Raw genomic sequence first — 18,414 nt, forward strand, 5'->3', positions numbered from 1 at the left:
CGCGTCCGCAGGTTTGGCCAATCACGGCTCCAACAGGCCGCAGTTCGCCGCTCCAGGCCAATGGGGGCTGCAGGAAGGGCGGCCAGCACGTCCCTCGGCCCGCGCCGCTTCCCGCAGCCCCCATTGGCCTGGAGCGGCGAAGGGAGCAATGTGGATGTCTGGAAGGCCAGAGAGGATGACGACGCAGTAGTAAAAATGGGAAATGATGATGGCCTGGTTGAGAATTTTTACAGTGTGGTCAGAGAGAAAAGACTTAATCTCTGAGACATTACGAGAAAACCCCACACCGCGGGTGTGTTCTAATTTCTCCAAATCGTAGGCACCAAAATTCACTAGCAAATCACGAAAACAGATTTTACACACACACAAAACATAAGCTTACAGTCCAAACTAATGACGTATTTTAAATTCAAACATAAACATACTACAATCCATACTGCAGTACCATATGACCTGATCTCAAAAGAAAAATGACATTTTGACATAATTAATTGCAACACTAAATTTGAATTGACTAGGTCTTTGCCAGCACTTACTCTTAGTCTGTCTTTGGGCAATGCAACAGCTCCTTGTTTGATAATTTCCAGAACTCTCTCCACTGACAGCTGGGCTCCAGCTTGCTCTAACCGTGAGCTGAAAAAGCTGATCACCTGAAATAGAAAGTGATAACATATAAACAAGTGCAAGAAAGAGATAATTTTACCAGTTTACGAATGAAACGATCATTTTCTCCCCCTCCTTGATCAGAATATCCTTAAACTGTTCTTTTCAAAGCACTCGTAATTACTTATGCCACCATCAAGAAATGTGCTGATTTATGATAAGTTAATAAAAATTATCAACATTCTTCAACGGTCAGTGTTGGTGGCTGATTAATTTAATACAGTTTATTTAGCAATGCAATTCAGTTAATAGATTTACAATTTCTAGTGCCAGTATCAACATATGTTGACATTCCGTTCAGATATATTACGTTACTAATGTGTACAAGTAGAAAGTTTCCTAAACAACAGAAATCTGTGTAATACCGGATTTATTTCTTCCACTGTTACATATACAAGAAAACTTTTGGGTAATATTTGACTGAAACAGGCTTATAATGAGTCAGTTTCTATTGAAACAAATTCACGATTACCTAACACTTCACAGTGGATGTCACATTGCTAAAAAAGATTTCAAAACTAGACTGGAGAAAGCATTAGAAAAAGCACTGTTGGGAACAATCTTGCTTTGGCAGTCCAACCTCTAGTATAACACAGAGCATAAAATGTTATCCAATGATTCCTGCCTCAGAACCAATAACTTGTGGTTGAAGCAAAGCGTCCATTTTAGAAAATGGGATAGATTAATGCTTCCATCACAGTTGGACCCAAGTATTCAGAGATGCCAGCTCTCACATTCAAAGTAGTATCTCGGTGCTAGCTTGAGATTTTGCTGCTCTTGGAAAATTGGGAAATGAGCACTCTTCCCAGACCCATACACTGAGAACAATCACTGTAAAAACGACTGCACTGGCTGCTCCCTGCCTCTCCAGCTATAGCTGGCTGAGCCCCAAGGAGGGGGTGATTATTGGGGTTAAAGAAAAATAGAATAAACCCATCAACATAACTAAACCAGAGGCAGAGTGAGCAGAGAAACGAGGCGCCCAGGGAGCACGGGGTTTGGGACTCAGTGTTAATAAAGGTGGAGTGTGGAGGAAGTGATCCAAAACCCACATAAATCACAGACCATAGACAGGGGGCTGGCAGTACTGCCAACCCCAAGTGTCCAAATATCACGAGTCAGGTCCCCCCAAATCAGGATTTTTTTTTTAAATTTCACGTGCGTACCTCTACATTTTAAGCCTTTACGGTCCAACTTTTCAAGATTTTCTCCACCATGATGGCCAGAAATGTACTTTTGTTTTAAAAAATGGAAACTGAGGTCTGCATGTAATCACGTGACTCCAAGAACTGGGGATTTAAAAAAATCATGAAATATGGTGATAAAACTGGGAGAGTTGGCAACACTAGGTTGGGACTTCAGGGGTACCGAAACCACAGTGATTAAAACTAAGCATGCACCCAGGTTCCCCACATGTCTACCCTGTTTGTTCCTTCCTGTTGCTGCTCCCACAAGGCTCTGAACACCTCATGCATCCCACTGGCCAGGCCAGGCCAGGCCGGGCTGGGTTCACACCATATTTTATTCTCCCTTCTCTGGTCCAGCTTGCCCCTGTCAGTCAGGGCTTCACCCCCATCATTCACCCTCAGGTTTCAGTAGAAGCAGGTGGTATGGCCCGAGTTCCTGATTTGGAATAACATGGAACAATAATTCCATCATCCTATATTTCTCTATCTCCTTTCATCCTCAAAGAACCTAAAGCACTTTGCAAATGACATTAGTTCATCTGGAAGATGGTGGCAACCATGAAGCACAGTACAGTGTACAAGAGCACAGAGAGGAGAAATTCTGGCCAAGGACACAAGATACTGCCTGCAGTTCCACAAAAAAGTGGGATAATTCAGAACCCAATTCCCAGAGTACAACTGCACGTACTCACTGGGCCTACAGAAATACCACAAGTCTGCATGCATAAGTGAGTAGCTGGATGTCTGATTGACTATCTCCATATGCAAATACCCAAATCAGTGTACATATTCCATATGCAAATACGTCTGTGTACATGTTCCTGTTACGTGGGGATGCAGTCTAGATGGGTGAAACTGTGTGTGTCATCTTAGAAAAGCAGTAATTCCACATTATGCATCTGAAGCTTTACAACCCTAGCACACTGAAGTAACCTTTGTTAATCATCTCCAAGTTTTAAAAAAAAAGTGTACTGTATTAAAAAATCTCAGTGGAGCTGCCTTTGTTCTGTTGAGCGAGACACACAGCTGGAGCCAGGAACCATTAACCTAATTATGCCTCACAACTGGGCTGCTGTTAGTAGAACAAAGACAGCTGATGGTTTGATTACTTTGGGATTCAAATTAGGCACTCCTTTACCCTGAGCCTGTAAACTCTGCCTCCTTTTAGAACAGGTAGATTTGCCAGGTTTGCAGAGTAACCTTCTCTGGAAATTGCAAAGTACAAAGCAAATTAAATACAAAATATTTTATTACAATCACTGTAGGGATCCTTTCACAAGAGAAGTTAAGCAATGGTTTAAATAATACAGTTAAAAATGTGGTTTGAAAATGTCATTATAAAGTTACAAAATCTTTTAACTTTTAGGCAGTCTCATCAAACCAACAGACATATCTTCTACACCACACATAAATATCTCGTCCTTAAACAATGTGTTATGCAAAGGACATAAAATGATTATGTTTGAAATGTTCTGTCAAGCGAATAATGCTAAACAGCTCCTTGGCTAAAATGGGAGTTTAATTAAATAATGGGAAATACCCAAAAATACTGGGAGCAGGTGAACACTTGATAGAGTGGATATTGATACATTTAATCTTGATATGTCTGGCCTAAATACAATAAAATGTTTTAATATCTGTAGTTTGTGGCTTCGCTGAACAAAAAAGTTACCTCATGCATCTAGTCAAGTTATATAAAATCGCTCCACTCAAAACGATTTCTGTTGAAGGAATTGTGGGCAATCTTGGTACTGTGTGCACCATTTTGTGTAAAACACTGAGGAAAAGATACCAATCTATGGGTAAGCAATCTTGTATTTCATATAGAGGTGAGTGGGAGGAAGAGCTTTGGTCAAATTTTACTTTTATCTTCTATATTGGGCTTTCAATGTATGTCAAGGCACACAGAGCTTTGGATGGGTATTCTTTGGTGTGGAGTTTAAGACTGAAATCTAAATAAATAGATATATTAAGATAAAAATATACAATTGTTTTGGTATTAAGACTTTATAATTATCGATTAGATGGCATAGTTGAGTAATACCATTTTTTATCCAAATATTAAAACCTCCCAGGTGAACCGGGGGGTTTACAAAAAAAGAGATGCACTATATATAAGGCATAGTATCCAAAGTATTTCAAGCCACATAGCTCAAGTCTGAATTGATGGCAGCTTCTCAGGGAAATGAATAGGTATATCATGTGTTGAGGTGAATGCTTAAGAAACCAACAACAGTGGTATGGTATTGTTCAATATTCAACCTGTATGGGTGAAGAAAACCACGGAGAGACGAACACCACCTTTCTTCCTCCAAGCCACTTCTCTGCTGTAACACAAGGTAACTGATTTTATACAAAAACAACAAGGCGTCTAGTAGCACCTTAAAGACTAACAGATTTATTTGGTAAAAGATGAAGAAGTGAGGTTTTTTATCCACGAAAGCTTATGCAGACAAACACGGCTACTCCCGATACTTGATTTTATACAGTTTATTAGTCCAAACAAACTTGGAGACATATTATGGTAAGATGTTCTGGGGGGTGGTTTAGTTTGTTTTATACTCTTGGAAAAGCAGATACAAATAATTCATTAGACAGAAAAATCATTTTTAGAATTAAGAGTTATTCAATAAAAGCTAAGACCAATAAAAGTTGTTTTATCCAGCACGTCACCAACCAGAAAGCTCTATAAACCAGCAATTCTGATCTTATCTGAAATTCCGGTTTATAGTCCGGTTGGTGCGGGGCCGGCAGGGGGTTGGGGCACAGCAAAGGGTGTGGAACGTGGGCTCTGGGAGGGAGTGTGGGTGTGGGTGGGGGGTTGGGGCACAGGAAGGAATGCAGGGTGCTGGATCCGGGGGGGTGCTCACCTTGGGCAACTCCCCACAAGTGGGAACTTAGGTGAAGGCAGCTCTGCGTACTGCCCCCATCCCACCCGAGCACTAGCTCCACAGCTCCCATTGGCTGGGATCCATGGCCAATGGGAGCTGCGGGGGCAGCGCCTGCAGGCAGAGCAGTGCGCAGAGCCACTTGCTGTGCCTCCGCCCAGGAGCAGCCAGGACAGGTTGCTGCTGGCGGGGAGCTGTCTGAGGTGAGCGCTCCCCCAGATCCGGCACCCTGCATCCCGTCCCACATCCCATGCTCTCTCCCGCACCAAAGCTCCCTCCCTCTTAGTTAACCGGCATTTTTCACTTATCGGCTCCCCCCCATTCCCCTAACATGCTGGATAAAACAGCTTTTACAGTATTTTCCAGTGGTCAAGTGCCTTAACTAGATCCCACTCCTAAATTACTATATTTAAATAAATCCTGAATATTAACTGAAACCTCAGCTCAATCTCATGCTCACTTAAAAGAAGGCATGTGAAACTGAAAGCGCTTCAGTTTTATCATAATTCTTTTAAAACCTGAAGGTAAACACACAGTTTTACTACCTTTTGCAAGGAGGGTTTGAGACCAAAAGAAGCACAGTTTCCATGTATTGAGGACTTCTATATTTCGTAGTGTCCATTTTGCTATCTCGGAAGTGATTGTTCTCGCTAACCATTTGAGCAACTGGTCTGATGGAAACAGTAAGTAACTACAAAGATGACAATGGGAAACCAAAGCTGGTCCATCTGAATTATTTAAAGCCCTACAAATTCAAATATACAAGGATCCTGTCTACAAGAGGCAGATGACCCATGGTAAAAGGTTGCTCCTCCACCCTTGCCCAACCTTTAAAAGGGATTGAATAATCTTTGGATATCAGTGTAGTCAGGGCCAAACTGCTTTCCTCCCCTATTACAGAAAGCAGTTTGGCCTGGCTGACAATAGTGCCTAACAATTTTTGTCCCAATTGGTCAATTTCCCACTAGAGCTGCATCTTTAGTTCCTCTTTTCATGTCACACAACAGTCACACAACTAAAATGTAAGTATAATTTATGATAAAAGTGTTTTGGTATTTTTTAAGAAATGGCAGAGAATCCAAAATGTCTGCTGAAGTCATCTGACATTTTGAAATAAAGAAATATTTATAAAAAGCGTATTAAAAACCAAAGCTTCTAAAAACCTATCTACTCATCTCTGCATTTCCTCAGCTTGGATTCTATTTCAGGTTAAGCTGAAGTGATGCAGAGCCTGTGAGCCCCAGCACCGTTGTCTGCCTAACTAGCAAACTCACAACTTAACTTTCTTTCATAGATAAAAACAGCAGGATTCATTGCAGCCTCCTCGGTCCACAATTTTCAAGGTTAACTCTGCGAAAGAGGAAAATAGCCTGCAATAAATGCAAAAATTGTGACTTTTTTAAAATGGTGAAAACAGAAAGGCGTGTGTATATTCCGAGGCTTGCTATTTTAGATTTGCAGCATGGGCCATCACACTTTGAGTAACATGCCAAACCCACAAGCAAATCAAAGGAAGAAGGGGACAAAAAAAACCTCTCATGAGAACAGACAATGAGCATCAGCACCTCACCTAAGCAGATTCCTTAGCAAGACATAGATCAATACATACAAGTAACACTTGGGTAGAGTGTGGTGACTGCTGTTGGCCCCTACTGGCCTGCAGCACAGGTGAAACAGACCCTCTGACTAGCTCTTTAGCCCTAACAAAAGTGGCTTCAGGCATCAGCAATGAGAATTGTGCAAAAGGTTCAACATCAAACCCAAAGTAACAGTAAACACACCTGGCAGAACCTTAAAACAAAGAGTAGGTTCACTAAATAATCTGAGAACCTTCCTTGGGACTCTGGGACCATTTTCAAGTGATCCTTTCACGGAAAATTATTAAATATTATAAGAATACTACAAACTCAAAACCAGGCAAATCATCATGAAAAACCTTTCATTGGGAATATTTCAACAGACTCTTGTAGTCAGCAAGGCTGCAAATTTTCCAGCAGACATTTTTAGAAAATCATGGAAATGTAGTTAAAATAACCCTAATTGAACAAAAGAAACCCCGCAAGCCATTTACAGTGTTTGGTACCGAAAATAACCTTCAGAGGGGTAGCCGTGTAAAAGGAGCAGAGAGTCCTGTAGCACCTTATAGACTAACAGACGTTTTGGAGCATGAGCTTTCGTGGGTGAATACCCACTTCGTCGGATGCATGAGACGAAGTGGGCATTCACCCACGAAAGCTCATGCTCCAATACATCTGTTAGTCTATAAGGTGCCACAAGACTCTTTGCTGAAAATAACCTTTGCATTCCATTTTTAATGCAAAAGAGTGCTCATGAACACTGTAAGTTCTGTAATAACAGGCCCAAAAATAAAAGCTGCCATATTAGAGCCAAGCCAAATCTCCTCATTTAGAAGTCTCTAACTGGGGACGGAGATGGGAGCCATGAGACACACTGGGGAATTAAAGTTCTCACTAGGAAACACTGATCCTCTGCATCATCACACTGTTGCTGCTGAGCTCCTGCTCGCTATCAGCCTACCTATCAAACAAGGATTTTAGTAGCTCCTAATGAAGTTTGTTCAACTACTTATCACATCCATCCAACTCTCACAGCAGACGTGAAAGTAATGAAGTCAATGCCGCTCCATGACATTCCTGGCACAGGTCCAGCCCTAGCAATTACCTGTTGGGAGCCTCTACCAAACTCCTGGGACATATGAGGCTGTTTACCAAATTAGAGATCATTTGCGGAATAAAGACAGGTACACAGTCTGCACTGCGGGGTTTCAGTAGTAAGCTGGAATAGAAATCATACCATTCCTCTGCGCTAGATGAGCCAGAGCAAGAATACCCCATTTAGCTCAACAAGATACACAATATCCCAGCAAGATGACTTTCTAAAATTAAAAGTAAATTAATAGGAAATGGAAGGTATTTTGATTTCAGTCTATTGTTTACAGTGTTAAGTGTGCCCATGTGTTCCCAGTTACACAGTGATGGTGATTACTAGTTTGTTTGTAAAAGATACAGAGAAAGGAAATATAATTAATGTCCAATTTACACTGGAAAGTCCTTTATACTCTGGTTACCCTTAAACACTTGCCATAAATATAGAGGTTACATCAGTATCTGCAATATTACCTCTAGGGAATAACTTGAATACTTCAAATACTGAGGCAAAGTTATGAGTTATCTAAGGCAGCTGAGTAAGTTTTTAAGGGTGACCACTGTATGAAAAACTCTACAGATTTTTCACATTGGATAAATCATCAGCTACCTTCTGCACTGAACGCTGGCATGCTGCCTAACAGTTTAGGGTGGGAAAAATCCTACGTCCAGTGTAAAGGGAGAATGATTTCACTCTGTAAGCAGGATTTTGCTGATGACTTCTGATCCTGCCAGTTGTGCAAGGAACAGTGCTACTGCACGAATGAGGTCTGCATAAGTGATGAGTTTAGCACCCCTTCTAGCAGGAGTCCCCAGTGGCACCTGGTGTGGAGAGCTACACACATTTGCCATGTGGTAAGGGTCAGACAGGGGTGGTGACGGGTGGAGTCGGCATTTGGCATCACAATCTCTGCAGAGTCAGACAAGTGATTTAGAAGGCATGAGGAAGATGCCCCTCCACTGCCAAATATTCCTACACCTGGAAGCTTAGGGGCTATCATGTAGCCAGGGACCTGGCAGCTGCATCACAAGCAAAACGACCCTGAATACAGGCAGCCCTGCTGGAGAAGAGGCATGTCTGAAGGCTGGCCAGCCTATGGTGTCCCTACCATAGCCAGTCAGAGACACACCCCAGATGGAATCCCACTCTGCAGTGTTGCGGAGCCATCAGATCATCTGTGGCCCCAACTTTCCATGGGGGGTGGGGCTGTTTCCTGCTGCATGGGGAATCCCTGAACAAAGATGGGATTTAGATTGTGTGCCACTCCATGGGGTGGTCAGCATCCTCCCACAGGACTCCATGTATTCTGCAGCACCCTGAGAACCATATACTGGCAGGATCAAGTCCACAGAGCAGAGAAGGGAAATGTAGTGGCATGAGCTCAGTTCTGGGAGTCAGGGACACTTGGGCTCTATTCAGATGCTTATGCCTTCTGTGGTCTTAGGCAAATACTTTGCCTCAGTGTTTTCATCTGTAAAGTGGGGGTAATACTCCTTACTACTCTTTTGAAGGTGTTGGGAGGACTTGTCCATATGCTTTAGCAACTGCAATCTAAAAAAGACTGATTCTGTTCTCCAGGGAATGGCAACTGTGCAGGCAACTACTTCTGGATTGAGGGTGAGGAGAGGAGTCTCTCGAGTCCAATCATTTATTCAGATGGGAAAGCTGACAGCTCTCACCACCTGCTAGCTGCTGACAGGTACATTTTAAAAATAAAATTTTTGACATCTTTGCTTTCCTAACAAAGAGGTTATTTAAAACTTCAAGACACTCCCTTGGAAGGCTTTAAATAGTTAGAAGGCTTCAGAACCTGCCTGGCATTATCCTATATCCTAACATTAAAGGGTTTTGTTTAAATGGTTACATTAGTAAATCCACATTTAACTGTTACATGGGGAAGAACGCCGTTGTCTTCCACAGAGGCGTAGCCTAGAGCAATGCCTGGGCTCTATTCCTGGCTCTGCCTCTGACTCGCATGGTCACAGACAAGTCAAACCTCTTGATAAAATAAGTACAGAGGCTACCCACCTCACTGGGTTATTCAGTTAGTGTTTGTCTAGATGGAACATTGTTCCCCTTCCCACACCCTGCCAATGAAGTATTGTAGGTCACCTCTCCTAGCCAATCCTGCATCATTACATCATCTGAACTCTGTAGCTGCGAAAGACCCTGAGGCATTTTGAGGTCTGAACTCTACCCCTCAAAAATCTTTGGCAGGCAGCAAAATGAGAACAGTGAGTGGAAGAGAAAGAACAGCAATTCAGCCCCTTCAGATAAGGATGAAAATGGCTTTGCTTATGGATCTTTAGAAGCGTGTCAATCTCATCTGGTATTATAAAGAAAGTAAACCAATATACGACTCACAAACAGGCTTTTAGTAACATCACATGAAAAATCAGGTACCCACTGCAGCAAGAAATACAACATTCTGTAGAGCTTAAGGCTCCAGCAGCTTGAATCCATTGCTCATAGTAGGACAAAATCACAGCAAAGTCCTGATCATTAGGAGCCTAATCTTGGAATCCATGCTGTGCATGTAGAATGCCTATTGAAGTCAAAGGGAGCTCCTGGAATTACTATGGCTATTTAAATTACTATGGGTATTTGCAATGTCTCATATGACAAGAACTGCTTTAACAATTTTAGTGCACCTCTTCTGATTAGTGAGCTCAAATATCAAAGGAGCAATTAATAAGGAGCACACGGCATGGATATCAACATTGCACAATTAAGAGAGAAGTGGGAGAAGGAAAATATTTTGGTACATAGCAATCTGTAATTATAAAGAGGTTTAATTAAAACTGAAGGGAAAAATGAAAACAAGTTTTGTTTTATATGCAAACACTCCTGGTTTTATTTCATTTACTTTTCCATAGAAAGATAACAATTATGCTCAGGTTTAGATATGGTGCAGTTGAGAAAAAAAGCACTTAATTGGAGTTAAAGCTTCAGTAGGTCATGTGTGTTCCCCATTGTATGCAGCAGATACAATGACACAAAAGTAGAACGCTGCAGGTCCAGGGAAAAGATTGGCTAGAGAAGGCTGCACAGCAGCTGCCTCCTATACCACTGGCTCTGGTCTCATTTTTATGAATGCCAAGTGCTCTTGCAGAATATAAATATATTGGGTTTTTTTTGTTTTGTTTTTTAAATCAACCAATCCTCTGTCCTCCCTTGTTATGACAGGGCCAGTATGAATCTGTACCATTTGCTAATCTATACCCACTCATTTGGTTACACAAACTGAAAGAGGGCGATGGATTTGAAATGTGGTGAATTACCATCTAAGTTTCTAAATAAGGCTGCTAATGCTAATTTGGCTCTTCTAGTAAAGAAGAAAACAAACCATTGGTGATATTTAATTAAAATATCTGTATATCACTCAACTAGTGTAGCTAGCTGACAGTATGCCTGAACTATGGCCAGAAGAGACGGTAAAAAACTATTTGCATTTAATTACTGAATAAATATTAACGAATGGAGGCCAAAATACTGATCTATTGAATCTTAACATTTGTTATTTTCTAGCAAGTATTATCATCCAGATCCTTAATATATGAATATTAAAAGCACCACTATATTTCATATTAGAAAATACTTAACTACCAACCCCTTTTCCTACCAAATCCCCCATCACAGCAGCCTGCTATATATGGAGATACATATGAGGATCTAACATGGCTCCCTACAGAGAAAGTAAAAACAACGAGGAGTCCTTGTGGCACCTTAGAGACCAACAAATTTATTTGGGCATAAGCTTTTGTGGGCTAAAACCCACTTCATCAGATGTATGGAGTGGAAAATACAGTAGGCAGGTATAAATACACCGCACATGAAAATATGGAAGTTGCCTTACCAAGTGCTAACGAGCCTATTCAATTAAGGTGGAAGTGGGCTATTCTCAACAGTTGACAAAAAGGGGTGAATACCAAGGGAGGAAAAATCATTTTTGTAGTGCTAATGAGGCCAATGTAATCAAGGTGGCCCATTTCAAACAGTTGATACAGCCTAACAAGGCTACCACTCTGAAACCTACAGAGAAAGTGAAGTTCATCCTTTCTAATAACCAGCACAGGTCCACTTGAGAGTGGCAGGAGAGAAATTAGGGCTAAGAATTCTGTTTTATGCTTTTCCTAAACTCCTACTCACCAGACTCTTCTGTAGGTCAAAGCAACACAAGTTCAGGTAGGGTATGCTGCCTGCCTGCAGTTAGCTGAAGGAGAAACTCTCCTACGCTAGTTTTTTCTTCCACTTCCATCACTGGAGTATTAAGAGAGATTACTGTAGGAAAAGAACCTTCTGCTTGTCTGAAGAAAGAGGGTCCTTGTGGTGTGCCCTTGCAGAGGGGGAGTAGAGTAGCTGCCACTGGCCTCCTTTAGAAAACTGAAAGGCAACTACTTGGAGGGAGTTCCTTCCAGAAGAGGATTTGTTGCAGCTTGGGGAAATCCTCATCAGTGGGCTCCCTCAAATCTCATGGCACAAGTCATGGTGTCTGCCAAATAAGGATGGAATCCAGTATGGTTCATGGTGGAGTCCCAGAGACTGAAGGAAGGGAGAGGTGTTGAGAACAACCCAAGTTCCACCCCTTTCTTAGCTACAATCATGATTTGGAAGCTCAATATTTTTAATAGAGTCTAAAAATATCTAGCAAAAGAAAGGGATATATAAATGTGAAAAAAATCATCACTTCTCTCAAAAGCATATTCAGCTAACAATGTGTTCAAGAGGCTTGTTTCACTGCTTGCAAGTGATTAATAAATATTACTTACCAGGTCTATATTTTGCATTATGTCCTGGAAGGAAGGGTGAGTTCGAAACTGTTCAAACAGATCCCGCTTGTAAAGCAGTGCATACACCAAATTGGGGTTGTGATGGAGAGAATTTGTCAAGCAGGAATTGATAATCTCTAACATCATTCGGATCACTTCTTCAATCACATTCAGGTCTTGTGCCTTAAGGAACAAACAAAAGGTTAGCATGCCCCTTCCATTATATATTAGGCAGAAATTATAGTACTCAGGTATTATTACTAATGTAGCTGTTAGCTGGCTGATGTCTCTTCAATAGTGAAAAAGTCTGCCATTCTTGCTTGTCTGGTAACATAGCTATGCTTTCTCCTTTAACATCCAAACTTTTACCTTAAAGGTCAATGGACTCTAGCGTCCACTTTGCAGCCCGCCCTAAAGAATTTTAACCACAGTAACTGCAGCCAGTTAAATTCACTGAAGTTATGTGATTTTAGTCAATTTCCACTCCTAGCAGGTGCTGCAGGTAAATGCAGCTCAGTATAGGTGCACTGCATTTTATTTTCTGTTCAGCATTCATTGTGGAAAACAAAAAGGAGAAAGAGTAAACAGAGAGCCAGCAAAAGTCAGCAAGAAGGAAAACAAAAGATGGCAGGGAAAAAGAGAAAGAAACCAAAAGTAGGAAGACAATCTGGACCAAAACACATTCCTCCTCCAAACGTTTCTATTGCACGTTATTTTGGCACTCTAGGTTACTGAAGTTGGATCACTGATGGTTCCCTACTGCTAGTGCACTAGGCCACCATACTTTAGATCAATTGCACTTAATGTATTTGACAACCAATCCAGACAATGACCACCCATAATCCAACCTTCCATTCTAAGCAAGATCACAGAGAAGCTAGCAAAATTCCATCTCCAACCCCACCTGACAACATCCTGGATCCCTCTCACTGGGCCTTCACTACGATATGGCATACAGACAGTCTTTACATTGGACAATAGTCCTCTCTTGGTTGTGGACAATGGGCAAACCTCCCTGCTCATATTGTTCAACCTCTCAGCAGCATTTGACACTGTTGATCAAGACACTTTACAGACCTGGTAAGGGAGAGCAAAATCACCCCAAGATGGCTTCAGTCTTTCTTATTATCCTGAACACAAAATTGAGAATATTAGCTCATGAGCCTAGCATTGGTTTGGCCTTCTACATTTCAGAAAAAGCCATTAACTACCCAATAGCACTTCCCTATTTCATAATTGAACTCCACTGACAGTGTGGGGAGTGAAAATCATTCCAATGCATTTTACTGGACTCTCAATCTGCAAATAGTAAAGTTTCTTTCCAGTATAAAGCAATACCACTTTTTAAAATCCCATCAGATTGCAGCGATTATCACATATCAGTTAACACTGCCTCCTTTGCCAAGGCTGAGGAGGAGAAGAAAAGTTGCCACTATTCCACTTGGGGGAAGACAAGTGGGGGAAAAGGAATTCATGGCTTCCATGCATGGCTGTCCCTAGCCATTTTGGTCCCCTACGCAGCCCCCCAGGCTTCCATGGGGAGAGGGCTGGGGGGAAATGGGGAAACCGCCCCCTAGCCCCAGCCCGCTCCGCTCTGTTCCCCTGGCTCCCAGCCTTGGGGGGAGGGGGGAACCGCCCCCCAGCACTCGCCAGCAGCACGGCTGGGAGCCAGAGGAGTGGACAGGCGGGGGCCAGGTCGCTCCGCTTACCATGGGGTGAGTGCAGGCCCGTCCCCTGCAGCAGTCCTCAGGAGAGTGGGGGTGGGGATGGGGCGGAGCAGGGGCCATTGGGAAGAGGCGGAGCAGGGGCTGGAGCAGCACACAGCTGTACATGGCACCAGGAAATGTGGTGCCTCAAATTCCCTGGTGCCCTACACAGCTGCGTACTTTGCGTATGGGTAAGGACGACCCTGCTTCCATCCTACTGCAGCTACTTCCTATCGACAGTGGAGAGAAGTTAGTCTCCCTGCAGCTTCTCTATACTGGGAGTGAAGATATGTCTGCCTCTTTTCCCCCACCTTCATCTCCTCCACAGCTTCAAGTTCCCTGTGCAACAATGTCCCCGCCCCCACTTTATTCTGCAGTGAACTAAGCAATGTAGATTAGATAGACTCCAGTCTTTCATGTGTGTTTGTCTCCCGTGTATACAAAGCAGGTCTAAATTATGAAGTCCTTATGAAATGCTTGTTGGAATAACATTGTACTGTGCACATGTTCAAATTCATTTTTATCCTCAGCATGCCAACTGTCTTGACTTTTTAATTCTAATGCAAGAGGTTTCTTTTGAAGGGGGGTTATGGTTCTCGTTCCAGTCCTGAGGATATCCCATATTTTTACTGCTTTGGTGTCACCCATCTTGAAAGCCTTTTGTATGGTGGCCAATACAATCCTGGCAGAAACTCACTGCAGAGATGATCACTATGGCTATTTAATCAGCCAAAGAGATCATAGTGTTGTATGACAGAAAGCACTCCCGGCATTCTGGACAAGATGTGCTCTCTCTGTAACAGTCCCAATACCAGGCTTTGAGTAACAAAGTGCATTTTAGTGAAAACGGAGTAATTAGTTCAGATGAGTTACAGTGAAAAATTCAGACCTGACTAAGCAAGGTGCATCTCCCATGACATCACCTGAGTTGTACCTGCTTAATTAGGTTTGAATTTGTCTCAACGTATTTTGAATGATGGGAGGATAAATCGAATATTACGGTAGGATTTTCAAAAGCTCTTCTTGCTTGTTTAACTCTACTCCCACTGAAATGGGGAGAAGAGGAAGGATAATCCAGCAGTTAGGACACTAGCCTGGGACTTGGGATATATGAGTTCAATTCCCTGTCCCACCACAGACCCCCTGTTTGACCCTGGGCAAGTCACTTAACCTCTCTGTGCCCAAGTTCCCCATCTGCAAAATGGGGATAACAGCACTTCCCTACCCCACAGCGGTGTTGTGAGGATAAATATGTTAAAGACCATGAGGCAATCTGATACGACAGTAATAGAGCCCACACAAATTCCTAAAGCAAATAGTTTAAAGCTGATAGTAAGACTCCAATTGTCTAAGATTTTAAGAAGGTAAAAATCACTAAATGGCTATTGCATGGTAACATTAAATCACTACCAACCTGGACTGAATTAATTAGCAAAGAGGTGAAAAGCCTTGTATCCCATCCCATTACCAAACTGATGAACTATCAAGCGTTCCAAAGCAGTCATTAAAAAATCTTCCGGGGCAAGGATTTGGTTTGCTAAGCTTTGAGTCACAAGCAAATTTTATGGCAGAGTTGTAACCCTCATGCCCTCTCCAAAACACCAGCACCCTTGGGTTCAGGATGGAAAGAAAGCAGATCTTACTATAGCAGATATAGCCTGCTGCCTGAAACCTGACTTAGACACATACCTAATTCCCACAAGTAAATTTTTTTTAAACCTAAAACGCTCACCTAAAACATGGAAAGTAAAGCTATTTTAAACCGAAAAATATTAGTATCTACCAGCCTGATGTTTAATGAAAAACAAACCTGTTCATTGCTAAGCACAGTCTGCATTGAACAGCTAAAAGAACACGAAGTAACTCCTCAGTAATAACGTCTCAGGTTACTTTAGAATTTAATGGATGGAACTTCCCCACACATTTTAATTCCAAGTATAATTAACAAACAGGGGGAACAGTGTTAGATGTCATATTTCAGATTTCTACCTGTAACTTTCTACATAGATATTATGTAGAATGAGCTATATGAACGAATGTTAAAGAAAAGAATGGTTGATAATCCTATTATTCCGCACATGCTATTTGTAAATTTGCTGCTATAATTTCTGATTAAAGCATTCCGAATAGCTTTAAATCTTAAATTTCTACAAAGAGGAAAAAAACTAAGTTAAAAGCCAAGGACAGCGTTTGGATGGGAGAATGCAGACATGCTGTCAGAGCTGATAAAATATTGTGCTTTTGTTGCTTTGCATCACTAGTATCAAGCTAAGGCACCTCTGCATCTAGATGTGGCGTCAGGAAAGATATAAACGAGGTTATAAAAACATTTCATAGTTAAAGAAAAAAGTTTTTATCACCCTGTGTAATAATTTTCAGACCAGATTCACCACAAGTGAAACAGAGCGTGTGTGTCTGAGATGACGGCTAGAAACAGCAAAATGTTAGGAGCTTTTTTCTTGAGTAGATTAGATGCTATCCATAAGAAAAAGAAAACAATTACGCAGATATATTTTGTGCCGACCAGTCTAGCTGTTGTGTGGTAATGGTGAATCCAAACAAGACACTAGTTTGAACTAGTGAGGTTTCCACAGTGCCTAAAGGGCTGAGTGCAAGTTCTGCATGTTCTTCATAATTCAGTTTGTTACCACATTTGCTGACTGTTAATTACTCATTAGGATACCAGTATCAAAAACATCTCAGATGCATAGGGCTCAACTAGACCATGACCCTTATTTGTGCTGCCAAATGTACTTGGTGAAATCTGAGATTTATGTAGGGCCTTTCACACAAAAAGATCAGAAAAGAGATTTGATTATTTTTAAATAATCTACCAGTGAAATAGGATGTGAAACTCTCAGTGCACAGCATCACTTTGCAACTGCTTGTGACTGGATATTGGTCACTGAAAGCAGGGCAAAAGTAGGAACAACAGTTGCTGTTAGCATTTGCCAACAGAGCCCACAGAGCGGTAACCTTATGTACCACAGGTTTTCCCTTTTACTCAGGATAGGGAATAACTTTGGTAACTTTGTTGGCAAATATTTACTTTTTAACTAGATCCCTGGCTAAGGCCAAACTGCCTGAGGCACAATTCAGCTGGAGCTGTGAAAAGGTGGCTGAAAGATCAACTTTAGAGTCCCTTGATCCTGGTGCTGGTCTTTGCAGCCTGTTCTTCTTGTGTAGAGAGAGAAAGGAACAGGCAAACGAGACTCCGGAAGAGAAGAGAATGAAAACAGAGACAACTGACAGACACAGAAATGGGAGGATAACAAAATATATGAGCAAGCTAGATAATCACTGAGAAAAAAAGATACAAATGAGGGTGCAAAGACTAGAAAAACTGATGGACAAACCTAGATGGCCCAGTCTCCATCCATCCTAAATCACCGATTTCCTTATTTCTTAGCATAATCCATTTCATGACTAGCAGGACAACACTCCAGGCACTGCGTTTCAGAGGATTCTGTGCAATCCTGGAGTGTTTAAAGCCATTTGGCCCATAAATCTGGTTCCTTAAAACACCAGGTGCAATATGATTGTTCAAAAGTGTACTGCTTAAAATGACATTAATACCTGCCTAAACATTCAAAACTGGGTATCCAAAGCTAGACTCCTGAAATCCATGTTTAGACATCTACACAAAAGTAGACTGATTTTCAGTAAGTGGAAGATACAAAGCTCAATGCATTTGGAAATCTGCTCACATTTAGTTAAGTGCCTAACTATTGGCTTCTAGCTTTTAATATTATGGCCATAATATTTATTGATTGCTCGTCTTTTAAATTTTATATTAAACACTTAAAAAAATACCTTAAAAAGTGAGTGAGAGCGAACTCCCAACCACTAAAGTTTTTTGATTCCAAAGTCAATTTCTGAGGAAAAAGATATGTCCCCTTGCCAGTCTAGACCTACCTACCTTGTAGGTTTTTTGTTCTTCCTCCCCTCCAACAGGAACTGAGATAAACTACTGGTACTTTGTTTCTTGGTTCCTTTCCTACGATTCTAATTTAACTTTAGATGGGAAATTTTAGTCACATAAGATCAGAATTTCAGTCATTTATGAGAGTTCATTCCCTTATCCAAAGAGACACTAATTGATTAATCCATCTCGCAGGCTGAAATACAGCTTGTGCTAAGCTCCAGAATGTGAGAGAAGAGTGTTCTTTTAAAGAATACTAGATTGCTAGATGAAACCATTCTCTGTTCATTTTCAGCCTATACCTACTTGCCAATTACATTTTTACTTCAGTTAGCCTTCAGCAGTCACGCAGGCCTTGTCTTCACTGCTGAGCTAACGTGGGCTCTTACTCAAGTGTTGCCCTTAACCCAGCTCCCATCCACACACAAAACCCTCTCGCTCAAATGTGGTGGTGCTTCCAACCCAGAGTAGCTGGCTAGTCTTGAGATACAGGCTAAAGAGAAGGTTACTCATCCTGTGTAGTAACTGAGGTTCCTCAAGATGTGAGTCCCTATGATTGCTCCAACTTTAGAGGTATCTGTGTCCCTGAGCCTAGGATCAGAGATTTTTAGT

General features: G+C 41.7%; 1 protein-coding gene across 2 annotated transcripts in view; it reads right to left on the minus strand.

Moving 5' to 3' along the window:
• The window catches only part of DYM (dymeclin), a 334,338-nt gene that overhangs the window by 40,285 nt on the left and 275,639 nt on the right, over positions 1 to 18,414 (minus strand). For both annotated transcript variants that reach the window (XM_045021710.1, XM_045021709.1), the window contains 2 exons: positions 12,175 to 12,357; positions 537 to 650 (listed from right to left, as the gene is read on the minus strand). In XM_045021710.1, the coding sequence (XP_044877645.1) occupies positions 537 to 650; positions 12,175 to 12,357 (297 nt within the window). The remainder of the gene's footprint in view (positions 1 to 536; positions 651 to 12,174; positions 12,358 to 18,414) is intronic.

The sequence above is a fragment of the Mauremys mutica genome, chromosome 6 (genome assembly GCF_020497125.1).
Source record: "Mauremys mutica isolate MM-2020 ecotype Southern chromosome 6, ASM2049712v1, whole genome shotgun sequence".
Classification (NCBI taxonomy): Eukaryota; Metazoa; Chordata; order Testudines; family Geoemydidae; genus Mauremys; species Mauremys mutica.